The sequence below is a fragment of the Andrena cerasifolii genome, chromosome 5 (assembly GCF_050908995.1).
Source record: "Andrena cerasifolii isolate SP2316 chromosome 5, iyAndCera1_principal, whole genome shotgun sequence".
NCBI lineage: Eukaryota > Metazoa > Arthropoda > Insecta > Hymenoptera > Andrenidae > Andrena > Andrena cerasifolii.
In genome coordinates this window covers 15943450-15967531 of record NC_135122.1, presented here as the reverse complement: position 1 = coordinate 15967531, position 24082 = coordinate 15943450, and the positions used below count along the sequence as shown (strand labels likewise).

The window sequence follows — 24082 nt, the reverse complement described above, 5'->3', positions numbered from 1 at the left end:
GGATATACGGGCTCGAAACGCGTCCCGCAAATTCATTCGAAGCCGACTACCCTCCCCAGCCTCTCCCGCAGCTTTCGCCGCGGAAGAGGAGCTCGCTGCCTCCGCTTCGTCCTGTCTCACCTTTCTTCCCTCCTCCCTCCCCTGTTTCGCCGACTCGCGTGGAACGGAAGGGAAGGGACGAGAAAAATAGGTGGACGGTTCAGTGGGCGCGCGCGCCCCACCGACGCGGCAACGGAAAATAGTTTGCCCGCTTCTCAGGCGAGGCACACACGCGCGCGTACAATCGGTGCGCCATCGAGATCTAGTATTGAACGTTCTCCATGGAATCGAGATTAATGACGCTGGGGCTCTCGCGGCCAGATCCTCCTGGAGGAGGAGGAGGAAGAAGGCTTGTGGAAATGGAGGAGTAAACGCGGGAGGTCGTGATCGATGCGGCATCGACCGTGGAATGAGAATCTCGAGGGTGCAATAGTTGCCCGTGAATAGTCCAATTTTACAGGACGATCGTGTAATCATCTAACAAGGGAAGATCCCGAAACCGAAGATTCACGAAATTCTGAAACTCTGCGAATATGCAGGGGACTTCCTGCTGATTACAACGCAAATTTCCTTTGCCGTCCATATTCACTCGAAGGGGGTGAAATTAACCCCTGAAAATTCAGCTATTTTCTGATTTTGTGTTATAGAAAAAAGATAGAGAAATGATAGGAAAAAAGTCTCAAGACAATAGTTACTTCTTTTAATGAGTTCTGTCATTTGGTAAAAGAATTATTTTACAGTACACGAGTTATAACACAAAATCGGAAAATAATCGGATTTTCAGGCGTCAATTACACCCCCCTACAATTGAATTTGGGCAGCAAACAAAAATTGCGTTGTAATCGGGAGGAAATTCCCTACACATTCACAAAGTTTCAGAACTTTTTGAAGCTCCAAGTTCGGGATGTTCCCTTGCAAGAAGAGTGGCCGTCTAGCTTCCCCTTAATACAGTGTTTCCCAACTTTTTATGAGTCGCGATCCCCTTTTAAATTTAATAAGCTAACGAAAACAGATTAAATATAGGAATTTCAGAATACAATTCTAACTTAATAGTACTACAAATAGACCCGAAAACCACCCCCCGGGGAACACTTCGCGGCCCACCGGTTGGGAATCACTGGCCTCGTACGACGAAACGAAAATGGTCCTCCGTGGGCTCGGTTTTCGCTGGCTAATTTTCCATCCCGTCGACTATAACGGCGAGGAACGGCGCGAAAGAGTTGTCTAATTGATGATCGTCCTTTTTCTTTCCATCCGCGCGTGACCTGACCCATTTATACACCGAGCCCTGCACACGGCACGCGCGCAGCCCCCGAAATCAATTTCAACGTCGAGATTGCCGGGTTACCTTCTGGATTAAGATCCCTATCGATCACGCCAGCCGCGATCCACGTGTTTCGTTTAGCGGTCGCTTAATGAGCGCCCCCGTCCTGACACTTGTACAAATTTCATCGACGGGGGGCTGGACGAGGGCGGTCGGGCCGGCGGAGGGTCGAAAATGCACGCGATCCCATCTCCAAGGGAGATATGGATTTTCAGGCGATCCTTCTCCATCGGTGCTTCCGCGCGGCAAACAGGTCGGGCGTACACACAAATATAATCGACGGCGCGGCGCTCGTATTACGGGGCACGAGAGGAAGCGCACTTTACCGCGGCGAAACGGAGACGGATGTGCCTCGACTTCCAGCGACGTCAGGAGGGAAGGCTCGCCGGGGCATTTCCTGCGAATGGGCCACGTATACGTCGTAAATTCACCGCGTCGATCGCGCGGTCTAATATCGCGCGGACCCTGGATCGAGTGTCGTTCGGGAAAAATAGAAACGCGAGACTCCGTCCCCAAGACGTCGCTTCGCGTGAGACCGTATCGGGATGTGAGCAGTTGCGCGGCAGCTTGGCTTCGTAAAAAAGAAGGGTACGCGGGCTCTGTGGTAGTTTCATTGATTGGTAAGAGAATAAAATTCTGTGCTTGGTAACATCTGCGGGCGAGACCTAGAAGGGTGTCAACATTGGCAGCGGAAAGTTTACTTAACCCTTTCCTGCCAATTTTTTTATTTATTTGGATTTTATTATATTCTCTGGTGGAAATCAATTGTATCGAGCTACGGATAGGTGCAGATCGAACTTGAAAGTGGGTGTGTCAATTTTAAGAATTGTGACACAGGGTCTCAGCAGTTCTTTTGAGTTGGGCATTATGTGTCCCGGGAAAAGGTAAATAGGGTTAAACACTTCGGACTTTCAGTTGGTACGTCGTACGTGTATTTTTACGATATTTCTCCCGTATCAATTCCACGTATTCCAGAGGGGTGGGGAAGAAGGCCTTCGCAGCGTAACTACTTAGGGAAAAACACAGTTTGACCGCATTCGGGAGTAGAAATGGAAATACCTAATGGGACATGTGTGTCCCGAAAACGCATAGGCACTTTTCTGGGCTGCATAAGATAATTAAAAGCAATAATTTAAAATCTTTTTTAGCAAAACTATAAATTGAAAGGCCACAATAAATAATTCAGAGAATTATTCAATTACGCGTGTAAAGAACACGATTTCTATCACTGTGATTCCACAGGCATATACCCTGCCAAAATAAAAATTATCCAGCTCGTTACTACATTGCTTGTTCTCATAATTGCTGATCAAAGATACTAGTATGGAGTCAGGTTAACGAAAGGGGAATCGAATAACGCACTTGTCCCAGCAGTGTCGAAGGGGTTAACTTTAACTTTATTCAAGTCAAAACTGCTAAACATTGACATTCACCCTTCCTCGACTCGCCCACAGGAATACTCTTCTTTCTAACTCTGGTCGGTTCGATATTTTAGGCGAAGGAACGCATAGAGCCATAGATGAGATTAAAAGATTTTCATACTAATAGACAGTGTTGGAAACTGGGGGAAGGTTATCGTTTATCGGCCCCATCTTTGCCTGTTATTGTCACGTCCGTCTGGCAAACATTACACAGCCGATGAAAAATAACGTTTCAGGAGTTCTCTGTACGACGAGGCCGTGGCTTGATCCATAAATACGTAAAGGGCGGCGCGGGGAAGGGGGTGAGGGCGATATGCAGCGGAGAAGCCACCGCGTATTCGCATTTATTCCCCTAGCCACTGTCGAATCGTATCGCTCGCGGCTAATCTGTCGACCTGATCGCTCGTCGATGCACTATGGACGCGTATCTAGGTGCCACGACTGCGTTGTTATCCCAAGGTTGCGTTCCCATTGTTTGGCAACTTGGCCGCGGATGCGATATACGAGTGTGGCCATTAAGCGCGATGATGAGTTACCTTCTCTTCCTCAATTAACAAATTAAAACAATCTACGATATACCACGGTGTCAAACTACTCAAGGTTCCTCTAATTTACGAAAGCCTCTCCGTATCGATTATTCTACCCCCGAAGAGAGAATCGACTCGGGCGCCTCCAGCTAGGGAAACTCTTCTTCCCCTTGTTTCCTTGTCTCCCGTTTCCGAAACTTGCCGCACTGTCAAGTCGGACCTTCCCTCGTTCAAATGGAGTGCTGAGAATTAAATTGTACGTGAGTGCAAATTTTTATAATTTCGGTTGATAACAGTTTTTAAGTCTTAAAGGCTCCGTCTGTTTACTTACATGGCGAATTAAGGTATCAGAGTGTGTCAATTTTATGGGCAAATTTAAAATTTCTGAAAAATTTAGAACGACTAGTAACAGAGTAATGCTGTTTTTAATCCCGAATCCGAAACTATCTTCGGAAATTGATTTGAGTGAGGTTTAGCTACTACAAATCACAGTTGAAAAAAGTGAAAATTAAGTAAGATTTAACTGCAAACTTGCTTACATAAAAACTGGAAAATGAGAATAAAAATATGTGGAAATTAGTGTTTATTACATTCACGTGAAAATGTATGGAAATGTGTATTTATTACAAAATGATAGTATATGTAACTTTAGCAACAGATCTAGTCGTGTGTCATTTATGTAGTAAATGTAATGCTATTTAACAAAGCCCACCAAAGAAGCGGCATCTTGTTTGCTTCTGTCGCGGTTCATAAGCTCAACTATTAATTTTTTTTAAATAATTTTAATAACTTTCGTATTTTTCTATAATTTCAAATGAAATTCCAACTACGTAAATAATGTAATACACAAAATTTAAAGGTAGTGGTTAATTTTAAACCTGACGTACCGTTTTCTCACTAGTCGTTTTTAAAATTAAAACGTTCAAAAAATTGACACACCCCATTAAGGTATGACTCCTTTCTTGACGGAGAATTAAGTACATTTTTTTAGCACTTAATTAACAAGAGCAGAGCGTTTCGAAACGTAACGGTGTAAGTCCGACTAATAAGTGTTGTGCTGACGAGTGAAAAAAAAAAATTAAATTCTTTTTAAATTTTTAGCTACGTACATATTTATTATAGTAGTATTTGAACCTTTAGATGTGTTCCCACAACTGCAATGTATACGTAGACTTTTTAATAACAGTAAACTAACGAATAATTCGAGTAAACTTTACTACTCATCGAACAAATTCTCGTCGAATGCAAACATGAACTTCCTTCGTCAAATAATCTAGAGTAACTTCTATTTGATCCATTATTCGAATAATTTTTTATTAAGCTTACGCCCAACTCTGACTTACACCACTATGAATCTCCGCCCTGCGAATCACCCCTGCTAATCAAAGTTCTTGAAACGAGGTCCCGGCGCTGTCCGAGCAACGCGCGTCTGACTACGTAGCGACTCGTTCTACTGGTTTCTACACCGTGCGGAACGTCGCGGCACTGCAGCGCACGCAGGCCCCCGCGCGCAGCGTGCACGACATTGAACTTCTGGCTCGTTATCGCGGAGTGCTCGTAACGTTTAATTACTTCGCCCGACGCAACGACGCGCAAACACAGCCATCGGTCATGCAACGAGACCAACACAGACGAGCAAACAACGCAGCCGTCGCGGCCGTCGACGAATATTCCAGGCCGTTTCCCAAACTGTGAGCCGCGCGAGAGTGGCGGCCCCCGTCGCCGGGAAAAATTGTCTACGAAACATTGCTGCTCGTATCGAGGCCGAGACGAGAATTCGTGATGTAGGTCAATTGGGTTACAGGTCCAAGGCCTCGCGGAATTACTTAGTTCGGAATGAACGGATTTCAATTGGAATTTTAAATTCCATCGGGCTCCGCGCAGCGACGTTTATTTACGCGACTCAATTAACCGACTCGGCCCGGGACGCTGCGCCGTCAGGCAGTACTGCCAGAGTTGCTAACGATGTCTCGAATCCCTGTACATACAACGGTGATCGTAGAATGCTGCGGCGGGATTTAGATCTTCCCCAAGCGAATTACACGTGTATGTCAACACTCGCAAGAACAGTTTGCGCCTGTGTTCGGTTCTTCAGGGTGAGAACACCCCTTAAGGGAGCTTCCGGTTTAAAAATCTTGAGAAACAGATTTTTGAAGAAAAAATTCCCGAAGTTCGGGCGAATTCTTTAACGCCTCGACTTCCACGATCCCCAGTGTCATTTGCAATGATTAATTATAGAAAGAAATTAATTTCTACAGTTTAAGACATTCTTAATACGATGCAAAAAAGTCTGATTCAATTATCTGTGGTAGTTTGCCTTTAATTATTTTAACGTTCCCTTAAGAGGTGTCTCCACCCCTTTGAATTGAAAATGGGCGCGAACGAAAGATTGTTTGATACTTTACAGTTTGAAAGAAATGATAGTGCTCGGGTGACCGAGCTTCCCCTGTTAGAAAGGACAGTAGTCTCCACCTCGCATCCCTGAAATCACCTGTCAGACCACGTTCCAAGGTCCCCAAGGTTCGCCAGCTCGGGCGGAAGCCCTGTGTCGATAGACAGCCGCGTGTTCGCGCGACTCTAGATTTAAAAGCACTCCGCCTGACGGGGGCTCGTGCCGTACAAGTCTCGGCGGTTCCTCGACGGCGAACAGCGGCGGCTCGCCCCGCCACGGTGCCAGGAAAGTTGCGAAAGTAGCGATCGACCGTCTCGTGGCTCGAACACGATCGATGCAAGGCTGCCAGGCGTCGAGCATCTCTACGAATTTCTTCGAGACCTAGATTCTACGAGAAGCAGCCCGTATCGGCGGTAGGCGCCGCGTGCAGTCGGGGGGATCAAGGTTTCTACGGTATATGGAAGTTAAGTTTACGACTACCAGCTAAGAGCGTGCTGTCAGCGCTAAGGCAAAGCGGCAAGCGAGAGTGATAGAGTGTGGAGTTGGTATACCGGCGCGGGACTGACCGTCGTGGAGCGGATCGATCGTGTGGATCATAAGCTGTAGCAGACCGTGCCTGAACTTGGCGTGGCTCTCCCTGGAATGGGACGAGGGGCCACCGTGGGCGCCCTGCTCGCAGCCCTGTCCCGCCGCGCCACCGGCACCGCTGCTGCTGCCACCTCTGCTGCTGCACCCGGCCTCTCCGCCCGCCGGTATGCCGCTGCTTCCGCATGCACCCGACACGCCACCCACGCTCGTCTCGCTACTGTTCGTCGCGTTCGGATGCTGCTGGAACACACACGTCATTTCGTCTCTCAATACAAACAATATTCCATCTCCTCCACCATGCTCCCTCCTCTCCGTCGCTCTCTTTCTCTGGGTCTTTGATGGGTGACTCTAGGGCTGGCCAGTGACCGCGTCAGTGACAAGCCTCACTTCAAAGGTATAGCACGTAGGAGGGATACAGAAGTTTAGGTGTCGGAAGAAGAGCCTCCGCGTTTTATTATTATTATTTTCTGGGGCAGGTGAGGCTCGCAGATCTCTTCTTCCGAAACCTTAAAGCTGTACACTTTGGGACTTTCGCAACTTTTACGTTGCTGTATCAGTTCTGGGTGGTATGTATGAAGGAGACCGCGGGGCATCGAGCAATGGGAAGCGGAGGGGGCTCGCGCAGGGTTGCCAGCCGTGGTATAATAATATTATATAGTATTGCACTATATTTTTGTCTGACACTATATTTCCGATGCATCGATGGGATTCTACAATTTCTACTTCTTTTCTTATTCTATGGCAACATCGACACTGTAATTTGCGAAGTTGAGCTTTAAGCTTTTGAAGGCGACTTACAAAAAGTGTTGTTCATGATATGTTTGTCGAAATTTATATAAAATAATTTCATACTTTCTCTCTATTCCCGCCACTTCGTTACCTCGTCTTTTACAGAGAGAATTGTTTCTATAATGAATATGAAATGCGGGAAGAGAGAAACAGAGTCAGTCTGTCTCTCGTGAAAAAATGACCTCATTTATATTAAAATCTGGACTTTCAGTGCAATCCAACAAAGTGCACAAGAACTATTACCGCGGTATATTTTTTTATTATAAAAAAATGTTAATGTAGTTTTAGTTTGTATCGCTTTTGTAACGCACATGGCCGTAAAGTAGTGCGTACACCCGGGAAAAAGTTGGCAACCCAATTCACGGGTGAGTTGCAGACCGAGTTCCCCGGATTCCCGGACGGCAGCCTGAATCGCACTGCTGTCCGAGAATTTCGGTAACCTCGGTGAACGATACTTTAACTATCATACTCCTCCGCTGCGCCGGGTGTGATCGAACGCAGAGGGAGATGACTCGAGGCTCATCTGCTATGCATGAAACGTTAAGGCGTCCGACTACGCGGGGCTCGCCTACTTTTCAGGTCGCTTCCGGATAGCCGAGCAACAGCTTCGGTCGCGGGTCACGAGGCGCGCGTACCTCCACCGGGCTGTCCCCTTTGTTCGTTTACAGAGCCCAAGCTCGTGCAACAATGGCCGCGTAACGAAACTCCGCGACCACGAGCAACAGAGCCAGCTGATTCGGCTGCAGTCGACTCCGTAGTGTTCAATTGCTAGCCGAATTAGGGGGGGATACGGACACAGGATACCGTAAACTTATCCTTCGTCACCTCTGCGGTAAAGGGTTACATACACCTAGGACCGTGAAAAGAGGGGACTTCTTATGATATTTTTACCTATAAGTAGTTTCGTTGATAAAAATCGCAATGTGCACTTGAAAGCTTATAATTTAAAGAATTTTTTTTTTAAAAAAGGAAGGTAATATTCGTTTCGTTCGCCGTGTAGTTGTTGAACAAAGCAGGGCCGTCAGGTAAGGAGTTACGATGCCAAAAATATCTCCTCTGGGTGTCGTCGAGAAGAAAAAAAGAAAAATATCCCTTAAAGTATAAAAAAGAAACTACTTAGTCCTTATCATCCGCTACTTGTAAAATTTAATTCTCAAAAAATATACGAGTGATTGAACTTCAAAATGCAATTTCTCAGAAGAATTTCATCAGTTCTTTAATGGTTGAAAACAAACTGTGGATATTAAAAAAAAACATATGGAAAATACTAGATTGATATGAGAATTAATCGTGCCGAGTTTCATTGAAATCGGTTCAGTAGTTTTTGAAATATCATTGGCGTCGATTTGGAAAATGTACTTTTGAGAAAGCAGCGTTTAAACTACAGGTTAAAGTGGCATAATTATTGTTTTTTAATTTACATAAAATCGTCGATTCCGGGGCCATAGAATTGGCCTTCCTTTGTTGCCGTAGCTATAACTTATGAGGACGAAATATCATTGAACCGGTTATTATATTCGATAAGGCATATACTTGGCCATCTGATTAAGTTATTACAGTTGACTTAACGCGACCACAATTAACCTTCGCTCTGTCTATTAATATTTTAACGTTAACCGTGTACAGGGGTGTAATTACACCCCACGCATTTTCCGTGGAAAATGCACAGAGAAGAAAGTTAGGCTGCGCAAGTATTCGTGAAAGTATATTCGTTTTTAAGAAGGTAGGTGTAAAAAGAATTAAAACCTTTACTTTAAAATACAAAGATTAAAAAGTTATCTATAAATAAAGAAAATGAATTTGTCAAGTAAGGTATTTTAATGTTGCTTCTAACCCAGTAAATTTTAACTACATAATAGTTAAATAATAACTACAGTAAATGTTTCTTCCGCAATAGAGCATATGTCGTTGCAAAGTTATTAACAATTAGTCAACCAACCCCTCGAGGCAGCCAGCCCCGTTCTCCCTTACCATGCAGCGCGGTGGTTTGACTGGTGCGCCGCGAGATTAACGCGGAGATACAACAAAGCGAGAGATAACGACTCGATGCATCGGATCCAGCTGAATGCGGCACTCGTAACTCCGCGACTCGTCAGGGCGCATCCGTTTTCCAATTACGTTCGTTCCCCGTCGCAGGAGGCATCGCCGGAGCCCGACTTTCCTCGGTGCTGGTGGAAATCGAATCGAGACGGGTCGACTTTGACGCACGCTGGACAGGTCGATTTCGTAAGCCGAGTGCCGTTGCAGAGCGGGCCGCTCATAAATACGCCCGCCCGCAAAGTTTTGACGCACGCCGATCGAAGAGGGAAGTTCGCCCCCGCGGGGGTCGTAAATTTTAATGCGTCGCCAGGACGGAAGTGCCGTTCAAGCGGCGTCGAATGCGCTCAAGGAAACTCGGTAATGAAAGGGGCTGGCTCGAATCGAACGGCCCCGTCTAATGGGACTTCGGTCCGACATTAATTCGAAAACGAAACGCTGCTCGGCAGAGTATCCCCCGCGGGAATGGAGCTTTCAGCGTCTTTTCAACGCGAGTCGAGTTCTTTCTTGGTTTTATCGCTCTCGCCTTCGATTTCTTCCGCGAAAGTCGCGCCCTTTTAAATTCACCCCCATCGATTCCACGCAGAGTTCTGCGTTATCCGAATACAAAATCTATCACCTTTTCGAATAAAGGTTTATTCATCTTTCCACTAAATTTCGATTTGAGTAATTTCGAATAAGAATTGCGAATGAAGTGAAGTGATTCCAAAATAACGAATCAATTTTTATTCGACGATTATTCGAATAATGCCCAACTCTGATTGCACGCTGCGATATTTTTTGGTCTGACCCCGTCGGGTTTCAGCTCTTCGGCTCTCCGCGTATTCCTATTACCGCCGCTGATCTGCGGCGTGGGGTAGGTATATTGAAACGGTTTCAGTGTTGATGGTAGTTGGATTGATAGCGGCTAACTGACGACGACGCGGATGGGCGCAATTTCCAACCTGGATTCCGAATCGACCACGAGGCCCGCGCTGCGGATACGCGTGTTCGTTGGCCCAGTATCTTTCGGCAACGAGATAATGACCTTTCTAACTAGAAAACAAGTGGGAAAGCACACGGCTCGCGCGGACACGTGAGGGGGCGGCTTTAAACGGAAGCGACGTAATAACGAGAACAGAGCGGATGTAACAGCGTGGATTGATCCCGATTATTTGCTGGACAAACGGGAACGAATATCTGATTCGCTCTAGTTGCCCTCTGGCAGACAGGGGGATGTTTGAACGACCACGTTTGCAGTGTACAGGGTGTGCCGGTGGAAACGGATCAACCGATTCACCCCAAGGACGGGGGAAATATTCGAGGCAGCGGTTCAACGGTGAATTTCGAGCTCTCTGAATACGATCGGAATGAGGGGATGCTCTTAAAAATAGGTGAGAATGGGGAAGAAGATTGTTTCCGTGCAACGCTTCAGTTTCACCTCAAGCAGCATTGAAGATTTGAAATTCACTATCACGAAAAAAAAAAATAAGGCATTGAGAACAGAAACGGACTAACCCGGATTTTTTGCGAAAACAGCTGTACTAATCGCATAAAATTGTAAAATTCGTTTTTCTCAGTGTCGATTACTTAGTCCGTTTCTGCTCTCATTGCCTCAAATTTGAGACAAGCGTATTTCTTTTATTTTTCTTAAATTTCAATTTTAAGGGGTGAAACAGCCAGGCGAATCTCGAAAATTGGCAGTTCCCCAATGAAATGTTAGTCGATATAAACGCCGAATATCCCCAGGATTACGCGAATTTTAGAAGAGATGCATATAAAGCGATCTATGTGTTAAGAATTGCAAAAATGGCAACCGAAAGAGTGGGGGGTAGAGAAGCTTGAAACGCTTGTTAGAAATTTCGCTAGATTCTGTTACTCAGGTAGTGTTAACAAGGGGCCTTGGCAACCCCAAAGAAAGAAGTCCAAACGAGATTAATGTAAAAAGAAAGGAAGACTGGATTTTATGCTTTAAATAAATTTTTATAATCGCCCAATGTATTTACACCTCATTGAATTTGCGTTAAAAAAATTTCAATGATAAATTAATACGATATTTTAACACATTTACGAGTTTCACTATCACTCCATTTCCAACTGCACCCTCCATTAAAACCCCAAAAGTTTAATCCAACCGTTTTCTTTCTAATTGGAACGAAAATCGAGGAGCTCGACCACATTTCAATGATACCAGTGTAGTTCACAAAAGATGAGACTGCTTCGGAGATTGGTAACGTCGCTTTTGGCCCAGCTTCGCGATATTAAATCCCTCTTCTGACGGGGGAGGGTGTGGCGAGGGGAGAGGGGCGCGTATAATTCGAACCGTCTAACTTCGCCGCGGAATCTGGCGCAGTTTCCCGTCGCAAAATTTCCCAGCGTCGCGTTTTCGCGCCCGTTTAAATCCCGAGGGCCACTTGGGGGCTTCGAGTTCTCCTCCGAGGCGTTTAACGGGCCGCTTCAGCGCGGCGCGGATTGTAACTCGCCCGGGATACGCGGGGGCTCATTAAATAAACCATGAACTGCAGACTGGCGGACGAGGAATTATTTAACGATCGCCAGCGAGAACGGGCGGATATTCGTGAGACCCAAGCTCGCGCCTGGCTCCGTAACTTTCGTAATCACAACGGAGCCGAGTGGTGCGAGGGGGGGGGGGGGTGGTGAAAGGGACTTCTTTACCACCATTCTGAGCCGTGCACTTCCAAAAAGTGCACTCGACGAGAAGTTTTGTGGACTTATCAAGCATTTTGTGCCGTTTAAGGGCACCATGCTGCTTGGGCAAACTGTTCCTCTGGCGCCGTTTCGTTGCTTAGAAAAGCGATGCAAGGTAACAAAATCGGAAAGACACAGCGACTGAAGAGGGCGATGTTAAGATTGTTGAGTGATTTGTGAGAGTCTCGCCGAGGGGAATAGAATGACACCGCTGTTGACTTGGCAATATTTAAAATCCAAAACCACCCAAATCTGATTTAAGGGGGCACACCCGTTTGAACCCTCGGGAAATGTGTACATTTTGTGGATTTTTTTACAAGCCAACGGCTTAACGAAGATTTCCCATTTTTTTTACTATCTTTGCATAGTATTTTGAGCTACTTAAAAAAAAAGTTTCAGTTAAAAAACGATTGTTTTTCGGATGTTATGCGTACATATCCGAAAGTCTCTCGACTTTAGACAGCTAAACGGCGGGCCCAAAAACTCGCGCTACGTTCAACCAATTCACTTCCAATTTTGCACGCAGGATTGTACTAAGATTCCACGTCGTCCGACGAGGACTTTTTTTATTCCGATTCCCCGCTTATTATTTATAAAGAAAAAAGGTGGCGTTTTCTCTTAGAAAAATTTAACTTTACCTTCGATCTCTCACCATGTCTTTATTTTTCAAAATTTTCAAAATCCACCCCGTTGGACGATAGCTATTGACAAACTTTATAAGAAGATTTTATTGCCTTTGATTTCAGACACGACATACAGCTGTTTCCAGGCCCACCGTTCAGCCGTCTAAAATCGAGAGACTTTCGGATATGTAAGCATAACTTCCGAAAAACGGTAGTTTTTTAACTGAAACTTTTTTTTTAAGTAGTTCATGATACTATGCAAATATAGTAAAAAAAACGGGAAATCTTCATCAAGCCGTTGACTTGTAAAAAAATCCACAAAACGTACACATTTTCCGAGGGTAAAAACGGGTATACCCCCTTAAGGGGGCAACCTGGATTACAACGCTGACAGGAGGTGATTTTCGCGATTTTTTTTAACAAAGAAAAATAAATTCGACCTCTCCAAAACTTCAGCGGTATTTTAATATATATTTATACGATACAAAACAAAATTAATTTTAAAATGTCAAGTTTGTCGCGCCGAAATTGATTAATAAACCCGGTTGTCCCCCTAAGCTAGCAATGCCACCGTTCGATTCTTCTTTATGAAAGCTTCTCAGTAAAGTACAGCGCACACCTTGGCTGCGAATTACCCTGCAGACTTCGCGTCGCTCGTCGAATGCAAGTGCAGTTGACTGCTCGCGAGTTTAACAGTTCAAAAACCACTCCCGATCTACTTCTGCACCCTTCCGAATCGATCGCCTTGATGTTCGATAAACGACGGAGGCCAGATCTGCGCGCGATTCGCGAAAAAAACAGAGACAAGGGGGAGGGCACTCGAAAGTTCCGCGAGACGGAATTCTTCCTCGCGAGGCTCGTGCCAAGAGAGACGTCCTTCGATTTCCGCTGACTGTTCCTCCCGGCGGTATTTGCTCCCGTTGGTAAAAATTGTACGAGTTCGAGCAGGTTAAAGGATCTCGAGGGGAATAGTGGGTCGAGAGCGTCGCGAAAGTGCCTGCACGCTCGAGCCTTCGGGTATCCTCGCCAAGAACTGCCGGAACCCTTGCGCGCGAGCTCTAATGCGCCCAGACGTGCATATTTCCGCGTCTGCAGAATATAAATCCGACGCGCGTGGAACAGGCTCCAGTAAATCTTCCGGCGCGCCATTACGACGAGAATAGAGACGAAGTAACGACGACTGCCTGGATCTATCGAAACGCGAGGTACTTCTTCGAGAATCGAAGCGATTCGTCGCGGAAGAGATAGACAAGTCGGAGATATGGAAGAAAATACTTTCTCGCGAACATGCGGAGCCTGTACAGGGGTGGTTAAGGGGTTACACCGCCCTGAAAGTTTTGAAAACACGATTTTTTTTTTCTTTGCATTTTCTTGTTACGTGAAGTTTTAAGAATAATTTAAGTCATTGGAGTGACCCCCCATCGTCTATGAACTAAAAACATTTATGAAAAAATTAAATCGAACCAGTTTTTTGGGGCATAAAGCATAAAAACTCTTTCATCAAAACTGCAACTTTTCCTTTAAAGTCACAGAACTTTGTGAATTTTAAATAGTTTTCTTATTTTATTAGTTCGTCGACAATGTAAGTTCATGGAAATTAAGAAACGCTTCGGTTTCTTTATCACGGGCAAGAATTAAAGGCTCCACTTTGCCCGCCGTTTCGCAATTCCAGTGAAAATCCCAATTTCGGCGCGATGAACTTGAAGTTTCCCGATTAAAATTCATTTTTGTATCGTACAAATATATATCAAAGTACCCCTAAGTTTTTGGAAAGATCGACTTTATTTTTCTGTGTTAAAAAAATTCGCGAAAATCACCTTTCTCCAGCGTTCTAAATTAAGTTCTCCCTTCAATATTAAGCTTCAAGTTACACAGAAATTTCCTTCCTCTTACGAAGGAATTCTACTCCGCAGTTTTTATTTGTCTTCTTCGTAGAAAGTCGCACGTTTGATAGGATAAAATTCTACAGAGAAGCAGTCGACAAGCGTGGAAGAACCAACGCGAATTACTCGGCGGAAAGTTATTAAAGAGGTTCGCCTCGCGTGCAGCGTGTCTCCCGCGAGAATGCACACCCCTATTCGCAATTGCAGTGATACGGTTAGCTCCGCGGCGGGTTCCAGTCGAGGAAATGCAACGTCTTCCCCTAACGCGAACACACTGCAGAAAACCGCGAAGCTTCCACTCCGTCGATCGTGAATTCCAACCGCGAGGGATGTTTACACGCGGAAAGTATCGAAGCGACTGAAGTATCGCGCAGGAACGTACCCATAGGTACCTTGTTTGTCAGGTCGCGAGTTATCACCGTCGAATGTCGAACCGGGAATACTTAATAAATAGACCGTGGCGAATTTCGATGGAGATATCGTGACGAGGCGCGCGTTTACGTACGACACGTCAACTAAACCAGCGTTCTTCAGCCATTCCACATCTGCGGACCGGCGAAAATAGGAGAAATATTTCGCGGACCGGCTGGCGACTAACAAGGGAACATCCCGAAGACGGAAATTCAAAAAATTCTGAAACGACGTGAATGTGTAGGGAATTTCCCCCTGATTACAACGCGATTTTTATTTGCTGCCCAAATTCACTGTAAGGGGGTGTAATTGACCCCTAAATTTTTTTGTTATAACTCGTGAACTGTAAAATATTTTTCTACCAAATGATAGATCTAATTAAAAGAAGTAACTTTTGTATTGAAACTTTTCTTCCGTCTCTTACAGTTCGCAAGTTATAACGCAAACTCGGAAAATAGCCGAATTTTCGTGGGTTAATTTCACCCCCTTCGAGTGAATATGGGCAGCAAACAAAAATTGCGTTGTAATCAGGAGGAAATCCCCTACATATTCACAAAGTTTCAGAATTTTTTGAATATTCGGCTTCGGGATTTTCCCTTGTAAGATAGAAATAAAAAGCAATGTAGATGGTACTTTATTTATTAAATCTAATATTATAAAATTGCGAGTTAATTTAATTTTTCTTATTTCACGTAGCGGCAAAAATGAAAAAGAACGGAATTTCTAGTCTGAAATCGAAGGAAAATTCAGACTAGAAATTTCAAAATTTCGAAATTCAGATATTTCTGAGTGAGTAGATTGTTCTCCTTTTTCATTTTTGGATCTGGTAAGCACCTAGGTGGTTGAGTTTTTAGGTAATTGGAGGACACTGCATTTCAGTGAAGAAAGGAGGACGCGTCCTTCTTTTGGATACCACGCAGTAACCCTAACTGAATTAACCCCCTACAGTGAACAGCGTTTCGCTGAAATGTATTAGGTCTAACCTTCCTGGACCGCGATAATTGCGAAATGGGAAGCAATCAACCTGTGTTCTTAATTACCAAGCGCTGCTGAAGAGACGCGGAAGGTGGGGGTCGCAGGTAACGCGTCTCGAGGGTTGCGTGTTCAGCCGAGCGCATGAGAGGTAAGCAGCTTACTCCAACAGCTGACAAATTTATACGAGTTGGCTCGATTGTTGCACCCACGTGTTCCGTCCCCCTCGGCAGGGAATTTCATTATCGCTCGAAGATTGTCGCTAAACGCGAGCCCCGTCGAGTCTTGCCGCTGGAATTGAATTTGAGGACCTTGCAGCGAGAGGGGTCCAGCTCCATTTTTTCCCCCAGTTTTTGAGTTATGGCGCGTAATATACGAGAACAAAAATTCATCATCGTTCGGTGCACATTTGATGGAAATCCGATAGCAAGTAAAGGATTTATTACAGAGAAATAAAAATAGATATATTAATATTAATATTTTTATTATAGAATACTCTTTGCCAAAAATAGAAATAAAAACAAATCAACTCGATAACTACTACTTATTCTATGAGAATATATATTTTTCAATTAGTAAAAAATAGTGTTCCCTTTTCAATGTTAAGCCAAAGTAGTAATTCTTATAAACAGTTTTTTCCAATTTCCTCGAATTTGGTAAGCACGAAGCTGCGTCGATTTTGCTGCAAGCTCCTCAACTGTAACGTAGGAGTCCCTATTTGAAAACGAAATGCACTACGTTCTCTCTAGTACCTAACCGTTGCGCAAAGTACCGATACGGTTATTTGCAAGCAACGAAGCCGGAGAAATTATTTCGTAATTACTCTGCTACTAGTGGCTTGATTTCAGTCTCGCCTGTCCCGAAGCACCGAAGGCCAATTTCAGTATATTTAATCGATCGGCAGCACTCTGTCGATGAATTCCGCCCGGACGGGAAATCGTTGGCCCAGCCTGGGCGCCGGAAAATTTCAGCTAATTCACCGTGCAACTGGTATCAACGGTGATCGAATCAGTCGCGACTGTTCGACGCCAGCTGCAGAAGCCGATCGAGCTGACTTCCCGGCTGGCACGGGGAACGATCGAGAACTTTCTAATCAGGACACATCACACGCGCGATTTCCTCCTGATTGTTAATAGCCGGAGGAATAAATCGACGCGTGCACGCCGCTTCGAAGTCGCCTGGCAAGAGGGGCGCGTGGGTGATGGCGGAGTTTTACACGCGATGAATATCAGCCGGTCGGATTTACGTCTTTCACAGGCTCACCCACACGTGTAGGCTCTGCTCGCGGTGAACGCGAGTGACTCGGCTTCACGAGCTCCTGGATCTGGTGTTCGTGCGAGGGGAACATATGCGCGCGTGCTGTCACGTGTCCTGGGAGCGTCAGGTACCCTGACCTTACCCCAGATTCGCTGGGCAAAAGAAACGGTGAGCTGGTGCGCGCCACGGGAGAGAAGAATAGCGAGGAGAGGACGAGCCCCGGTGAGATTTCTGCACAATTAATGACGGCTGCATGCGCGTGCCGCTGGCTGTATGGAAGTGGCTCCGAACCTCGCGGAGATAAGTCCGGAGGAAAAGAACTAATGTAGGTGAAACGGGACAAAAGAACGAGAGTTTCGCTGATTTATCTAATCGGGCAACGAGGACTCGCCTGCAACGTAGACGGGAGCTGAGAGGCTGCGCGGAAAAGGAGCCGCTCGCTGGATGAAGGAGCGCTTAATGGCCTGTTATCGGTAAGAGCATTATAGGCAATTATGAGAGGAGGAAGAAAGGACGCGTGCTCCATGGTAGGTGATTGAAATATAGGGTGTCCTGCAACCTGCTGATACAAGCGGGGGAAATAATGGGAAGGTGTGGAAGACATTCTTGAGAAAAGTCACTTTGTCAACCGTCAGGCTGAAGAGTGTAGAGTAACGAGAAAATGGCGAGAGGGGCAAAAGTAGTTTATACTGGCAGCTGTTTTATTCCTTTTAGGATTTCCTTATGCATTTCGACAAGTTGACTTGCAACAGGCCTTCCCAAGCAGGGGAAAACCACTCCTGAAACACAGGTTTCGGTTCTCCTTCGAACGCTACGCCTTCAGCTAAGGTGGGACGATTCCTACTACCCTTTCTCCGAGGAGACAGCAACGACGGTAGGAAACATGTTGGGGCGCTTTAGGGTGAAAGTACCGAAGGTGTCAAGTTTTTGTAGGAAATTTCGTAATGACTCGAAAATAGTGGGAAAAATTAAAATTTAAACTAGCATTTCGAAACGACGTAAAACGAATTTAAAAAAATTATTACTGTATCGTTGCATGTAATATTTTTTTTTTAATTCTTTTTGCGTCATTTTGAAATGCTAGTTTACATTTTAATTTTCCCTGCTATTTTTAAGTTTAAAAAATAAAATTTAAACTTGCATTTCAAAATGACGTAGAAAGAATTTAAAAAAATTATTGCACGCAACGATGCAGTAATTATTATTGTATCGTTGTATGTAATAGTTTTTTTTAAAATTCTTTTTACGTCATTTTGAAATGCTAGTTTAAATTTTAATTTTTCCTACTATTTTTAAGTCATTACGAAATTTCCTACAAAAACTTGACACATTTGGTAACTTTCACCCTAAAGCGCCCCAACATGCTTCCTAGCGGCGTTGCTGTCTCCTCGGAGAAAGGGTAGCAGGAATCGTCCCACCTTAGCTGAAGGCGTAGCGTTGGAGGGAGAATCAAAACCTGTGTTTCAAGAGTGGTTTTCCCCTACTTGCGAAGGCCTGACTTACAAGAAGCTGAGCCGAGACAAGATGAAAACTTCAGGTAGAGCAAAATAGAGGCGAGGCTAGATCAGATGTGACTGAGAAAAGAAGTAACGACTAAGGGGAGGTCCATTCAAGAAGTGAGCAATGTGTGCCATTGAAGCTACAAGCCACCAAATGTATCATTTGCTACTTGTTACAGGGCCGCAATTATGTATTTGGTTACGCGAGCTTCCTTGCGTTGACCTCAACCAACCAATGCCCCAAAAGTAAGCTAAATACGTTCCTGGGCGTTTTACTTGCCACCGAAACACTCGGAGATGTTAACGGGGAATCCTATTTTTTGGGCTAAAAACACAGAAGAATTTGGGAATTCTTTCAACATTCAAAGCGATTCGATTTACCTGAAATTTGCACCACGCTTTGAAGCATCTGTGAAGAAGTTGCAGTTTTTTTTATATTAATTTTCAATAATAAATACAGGATTTATGCATGATCAACCGCAACTTCAATTTGACGACCCAGAAGAACGAAAAAAAATCTAACAAAAAATATACGTATCTTATCGCTATTCTGTTTGATGAAATTGAAGTATAAGGTAAAACACCGCTTAATTTTTCTGTTTCAGATTACCTGGGAGATTAAAAAAATATCCCAACTTTTGCTACGTTTTAAGCCGAAGAAATAGGATTCTCCTTAAGGAGCCGAGCCACTACTGCGTTTACGAAGTCGTTACATCCCCCGGACGCGTTATACCTTCAGGCCTAACGGAGCCAAGTAGCGTGGCCGTGGCGCGAAAGCACGCGCCAATTTGAAAAGTACCCCGTCGAGGCCAGTCCAGCGACCAGCTGGAGCGAATAAAGCATCGTTCCCGTCCAGTGGAACGCGATACGCCTCTATACACACATTTCCTCCGCCCTTGCTCGCGTGTAACGGCCGCTCGAAGCGGAGGAGAGCATTGAATCGGGAACGTGGGCGTTTATCGTCGCTTGGCAATATTTCAAGAGTGCACCGTTAGGGAAACGGGCGCGAGTAGGCCAAGTGAGTCGCGGATTCATCCGGTGCCTCGCTTACTTCGTCGCAATCGCGAACAATAGAGAGCCGGCACTCGATTGTCGCCGACATCTTTCGCAGAAAGCACGACCAAGGACGCGGCCAGTTGTTCCCAGCTAGCAAACTTTCCGCGCTGTTGTCGCGAGCTACGGGCTCCTCGAGAGCCACGGCTGGAAACAATTCGGCCATTTCGTGGACTGGGAAAACCGGGGCGGGACGTAAGTCGAGTCGCTGCTGCCCCAGAAGAAACAACGAACGAAACTTCGCACTTACCGCGGAGCGTAATCGCAGCCGAGGAGAAGACGACCGAGGACTGCGATTCTTTAGGCCGCGTGGAATCTTGTTATTCGAGACGGGCGGCTGTTTGTTGAAACGGTGATCGAGTTAGTTGAGATTCCTTTTGCGTGATTGTTTAGAGTTTAAAAGATCGTTCTATCCAGAGTTGAGGTGCCATTTTATTCCTCGATGATCGGATCACGTTTTCGAAAAGAAATCAGAGATGAGATCCTAGAGCGAACTCAGGATTACCGGGGTCGTCGGGGAAATAAGGGTTGGGCGCGTGGTCGTGACAGATGTCGGTGTGTCGCTCGGTACGATGGTCCCTGACTGTCTCCCTGATCCTTTGTTTCGAATAGATTGACGTAATTGAACGAAACGCGCCGCTAAAATATTCCACTCTCGCGGCAAGTGGGTCGAACGACAAACAGTGCGATACATTCGACGAGCTGGCTGGTGAACAAATTTACAGTCGCTTCGCTGATGGAATATACACGCATTCCGAGTTGACCGCGTAACGTGCATCGTGCAGGAGAAAAAGAAGAGGAGACAAAAAAAACCGCATCAAAATTGGATCATTCGTTAACCCTTCGTCGACACACCTCCTTTTTCGATCAACTTTGACGTGTGCACCTGGGTGGCTCGCACCCAGAGCAATTTTTGAACAACTGCCATTATCGTCTGAAGAATCCAATCGTCGTAAAAAAAATCATGGATCAGGTTTAAGGTCTCTGGAATATATGCCAATAGTTTTTTTTATTGAGATTTAATCACAGTTTTTGTAAAAAAATCTAGATTACCACATGTCGAGAAAAAACGAAGAAAATCTTTAAATAGTTGTGACTTTTACAAATTTCAGTATTAGAAGCTAAAAATCTACGGAGTTGTTGCTCGGGCATCATATTTTCAGAGAAAAAATAGTCTATAAGTCAGCTTTGGAGAAAAGGTATTCATTTAGCAAATAGAAGGTACAGAGCGTCAAAATCAGCTTACGGGTGGCTCACACCCAGAGTGTCAACGAAGGGATAATGAGCTACGGGGCAATAGACAAACACACACACAAACATAGGCGTTGAACTTATAACACTTCTTCTTTTTGCGTCGCGGGTTGAAAAGAAGAAAAAGAACGGATCGCTTCGATGGGAATGCAGAATGCTATTTAGTCTATTAAGCCGGGTCCACATTTGTTACCACACCGTGCTCTGTTGTCGCATTACTTTATTTAAGCGGGAGGCCTACCTAGAAATTTTCGAAAATCGATTTTTATATTTTCAAGTACATCTTGAAAATATCCCTTGAAAGTGTCAAGTAAATCCGACCAAAGTTGACAAAGTTATACGCGTGTAAGTAGGTAGGTGTTCCTCGATGTAGCGCTCAGACCCAAAACTTTAACCGCGTTTCCCTCAAAATCATGTTTTCAAAGTCGATTTAGTCAAGGCTTTGCAGGCTTATTTTACGGTTAAATATCTAAGCGCTATCAGTAACTTTTCCTTTTCTTTTGCTTACATATTTTGTTAGACTCGAAAAACCAGCGATTCTTTGCCAAATATCGATGCTGCAACATTGCACAGCTGCCATTTTCTCTCAAAATAACTTTTCCAAATTCAATTTTGGATGACCCTGCACCGAGTTACGATCGTCACCGCAAAGCGCCTAAAAAAAAGGACGTCTCGGGGCATCGCCCATAACTCACAAACCTTTCAATACTTTTTACTGCAAAAAATACTGCAATACCCGTAAGATATACTCTCTCTAATAGACTAATGTTTAATAACAAAAGTTAATCGGTTTTTCCAGAAAAAATTCCCAAAGAAGCATGTTGTTTTGGCCGTTCTAGGCCGCCCCTTTAATGGCAACGAGGTTTGATGCAGGACCCATTTTTCAATCCGTTTGAATCTGTTCACAATTACCCGCACCCATAACTCTCCATCTTTACTCCATCGCGTTCCAGTTCTCTGTACACTGTAAAAATGGCAACATGGATTTGAATTGAAAATTAACTTGAAACCACCTATCCTTTTCTGGCCAAAAGTGGCAAAGAAGGATACAAATTTCAGGAAGACTATAATAAGCGTTCAGGCACGACTGGCACTAACTTTCCGCTTCTGTGGGGATTTATACACTATCTCTATATTTGCGTTTTGTGCGGGTGGTAAAAAGTCTTGGTGCGCGAAGGCGTCCGAAACCGAATTCGAAAAGGCAACGCGTTGCTCCTCGAGGCTTGTCATTTTTACCGAAGCAAGTAACGCGTCGCAGTACATATGCGGACACAGAACGTTGTCAACATCTGTTACCATGACCGGTTAGCTAGGTAACAGGTCGCAGTAACAAAGCGAGGCGCGGTGACAAATGCCGCCTCGACTTTACAGTTCAACCTTTCGCTGTCCTTAATGCAATTTCACGTGCAACCTTCGTGGAACTACCCGATAAGAAGCGGCGCCATTAAAGGGATAAGTGTTTTGGGCCCGGCGGATGGCAATGAATCGGAAAGCCTGTTTGCGGTATGAATGGAAGGTCGCTTAATATTAAAGCATCGAACACACACACGCGCACACAAGCCGTGTGCATTATTTTGCAGCGGGCCTGGCATGCGCCGCGACCTGGGGCCGCCGGAATATTCGTAAATAAATTATCGAGTCCGCTTACTACCGTCTTCGATTCACTGTCGCCGCTTCACCCTGGCCACTTACTCTCCCAGGCACGTTCGCCAGCTGTCTTCGAGCCCCTTTCCACGGGCGTACCGTTGATCGCTGCTGACTAGGTCACTGGGTATAATCCAAGACTTTCTAGAATTACGTGGTTTATTCTTCGCCGGCGCGTGGGCGTAGGGCTGCTTTGTTTGGGCTCGATCCCAGTTGATCGTAAAACCTACCACTGCGCGAGTATCGAGTGACTCGGTGACAACGGCGCGCCACTGCTTTTATCGACACTTTGACAGAGCGGGGGACACGTGCCGCGATAACGTTGGGAATTTAACGCGCCTCGCCGACGCGGCACGGCTCGCGGAAACGCAGCGCACCGAATCATTCCAAACACCCACAAAGCTTTCTCTATTAAACGCTACGCTGCGTCGGTCGCGAAACAATGTTCGTGGAGATTGGGGGCGAGGTGTATGTACTTGTCAGGGTCCATATCGCGACGGGAATTCTTTCCTCCGGTCAACGCGTTCGTCAGGGTGACGCGGCCCCAGTGAGACCGCGAGAGTACAGCTAATTAAGCGGACAGCAACGTGCGTCGAAATCGACGGACCAAGTGTCGAGACCGCGTCACTGTCGCCGCTGTGTTGTCATCCCCGGACACAGTTTGCTGACGCGCGGGTCCAACGTTCGCGGATGGGAATTGTCGTATTACTAGTGCGGCGCGCCCGCGGTGTGCCCCTGAATCGACGCTAGAGCGACTCGATGAGAAGTCGCTGGAAACGAGGAAGGAAAGCTGAGAGAACGGAGCAATCAGGCGGGCCAGAGTTTATAGAACGGTGGGAAGGGGCGGGTGAATCGAAGCCCAGATTGCAAGAAGAAAGGAATCGCCAGATCGGATTGCTGGCCCGGGACACTCAATCTTTAACCGATTAAGCTATTCAGGCCAACGACGAATTCTTCTGCTAAGACTCTTAGACTCCGCTGTAGCTGTCGCCTGCAGCTCAGCCGATACTCGCGCAACAAGACCAAATTTTGTCTAGTCGCCTTCCGACGGGGGGTAATAGGGCGGAACGAAATATCCCTAGTAGCATTTATGGTTGGCATTTTGATGGCCAACTAATTCCCAACTTGGGGATACTGTGGGCCAACCAGAAATGCTGCTAGGGATAGGGGTGGAATTCTTTTTTGTTTTTACTATTCGTGACTTATAATTGTTGGTAAAAGTTGCCTTTTTACGAGGGTCATTTAAGCTGTAGAAGCTGAAGTTTATTAATAAATGATTTAAGGTGCAATAATGTCAGAGTCAATTCTTAAGCTGACAGTAATTGGGTACTTTACCCTATTTCTGGGTTTTCGCGACACCTCACTATTTTTCGGACAGAATCTAGCTTTTGCGGCCTAATCAGTGTCGCTAAAGGCAAGTTTTCTTTTCACTTCCAGAAAACAATCGCACCATTTCGATTTTTTCGTTCCACCCTAGGGTGTAATGACGTAAACACAGCGAGCCTGGTGAAACAGAAACCCTGCTTCACCCTGCCTCCAGGGGAGGTAAAGATCCTCTATCCTAACATCATCACTCCTGCCGCGAAAGATCCAAGGAACTAGAAACCGACTGAATCGAGTCGCTGCTCGGTTCAGAGCAGATATCAATTCCGTGGCAATTTTTACGAGCTCAGCCTCCGTTCTA

At 45.4% G+C, this 24082-nt stretch overlaps 1 protein-coding gene across 5 annotated transcripts in view; it reads right to left on the bottom strand.

Annotated features, from left to right (window-relative positions):
• Positions 1-24082, bottom strand: part of Nckx30c (solute carrier family 24 member Nckx30C) — an 85262-nt gene that overhangs the window by 46046 nt on the left and 15134 nt on the right. For 2 of the 5 annotated variants that reach the window (XM_076812527.1, XM_076812530.1), the window contains one exon: positions 6255-6528. In XM_076812527.1, coding sequence (XP_076668642.1) covers positions 6255-6528 — 274 coding nt within the window. Of the gene's footprint in view, positions 1-6254; positions 6532-24082 lie in introns of all 5 variants that reach the window. The other 3 variants (XM_076812529.1, XM_076812531.1, XM_076812526.1) reach the window with 3 other exon arrangements.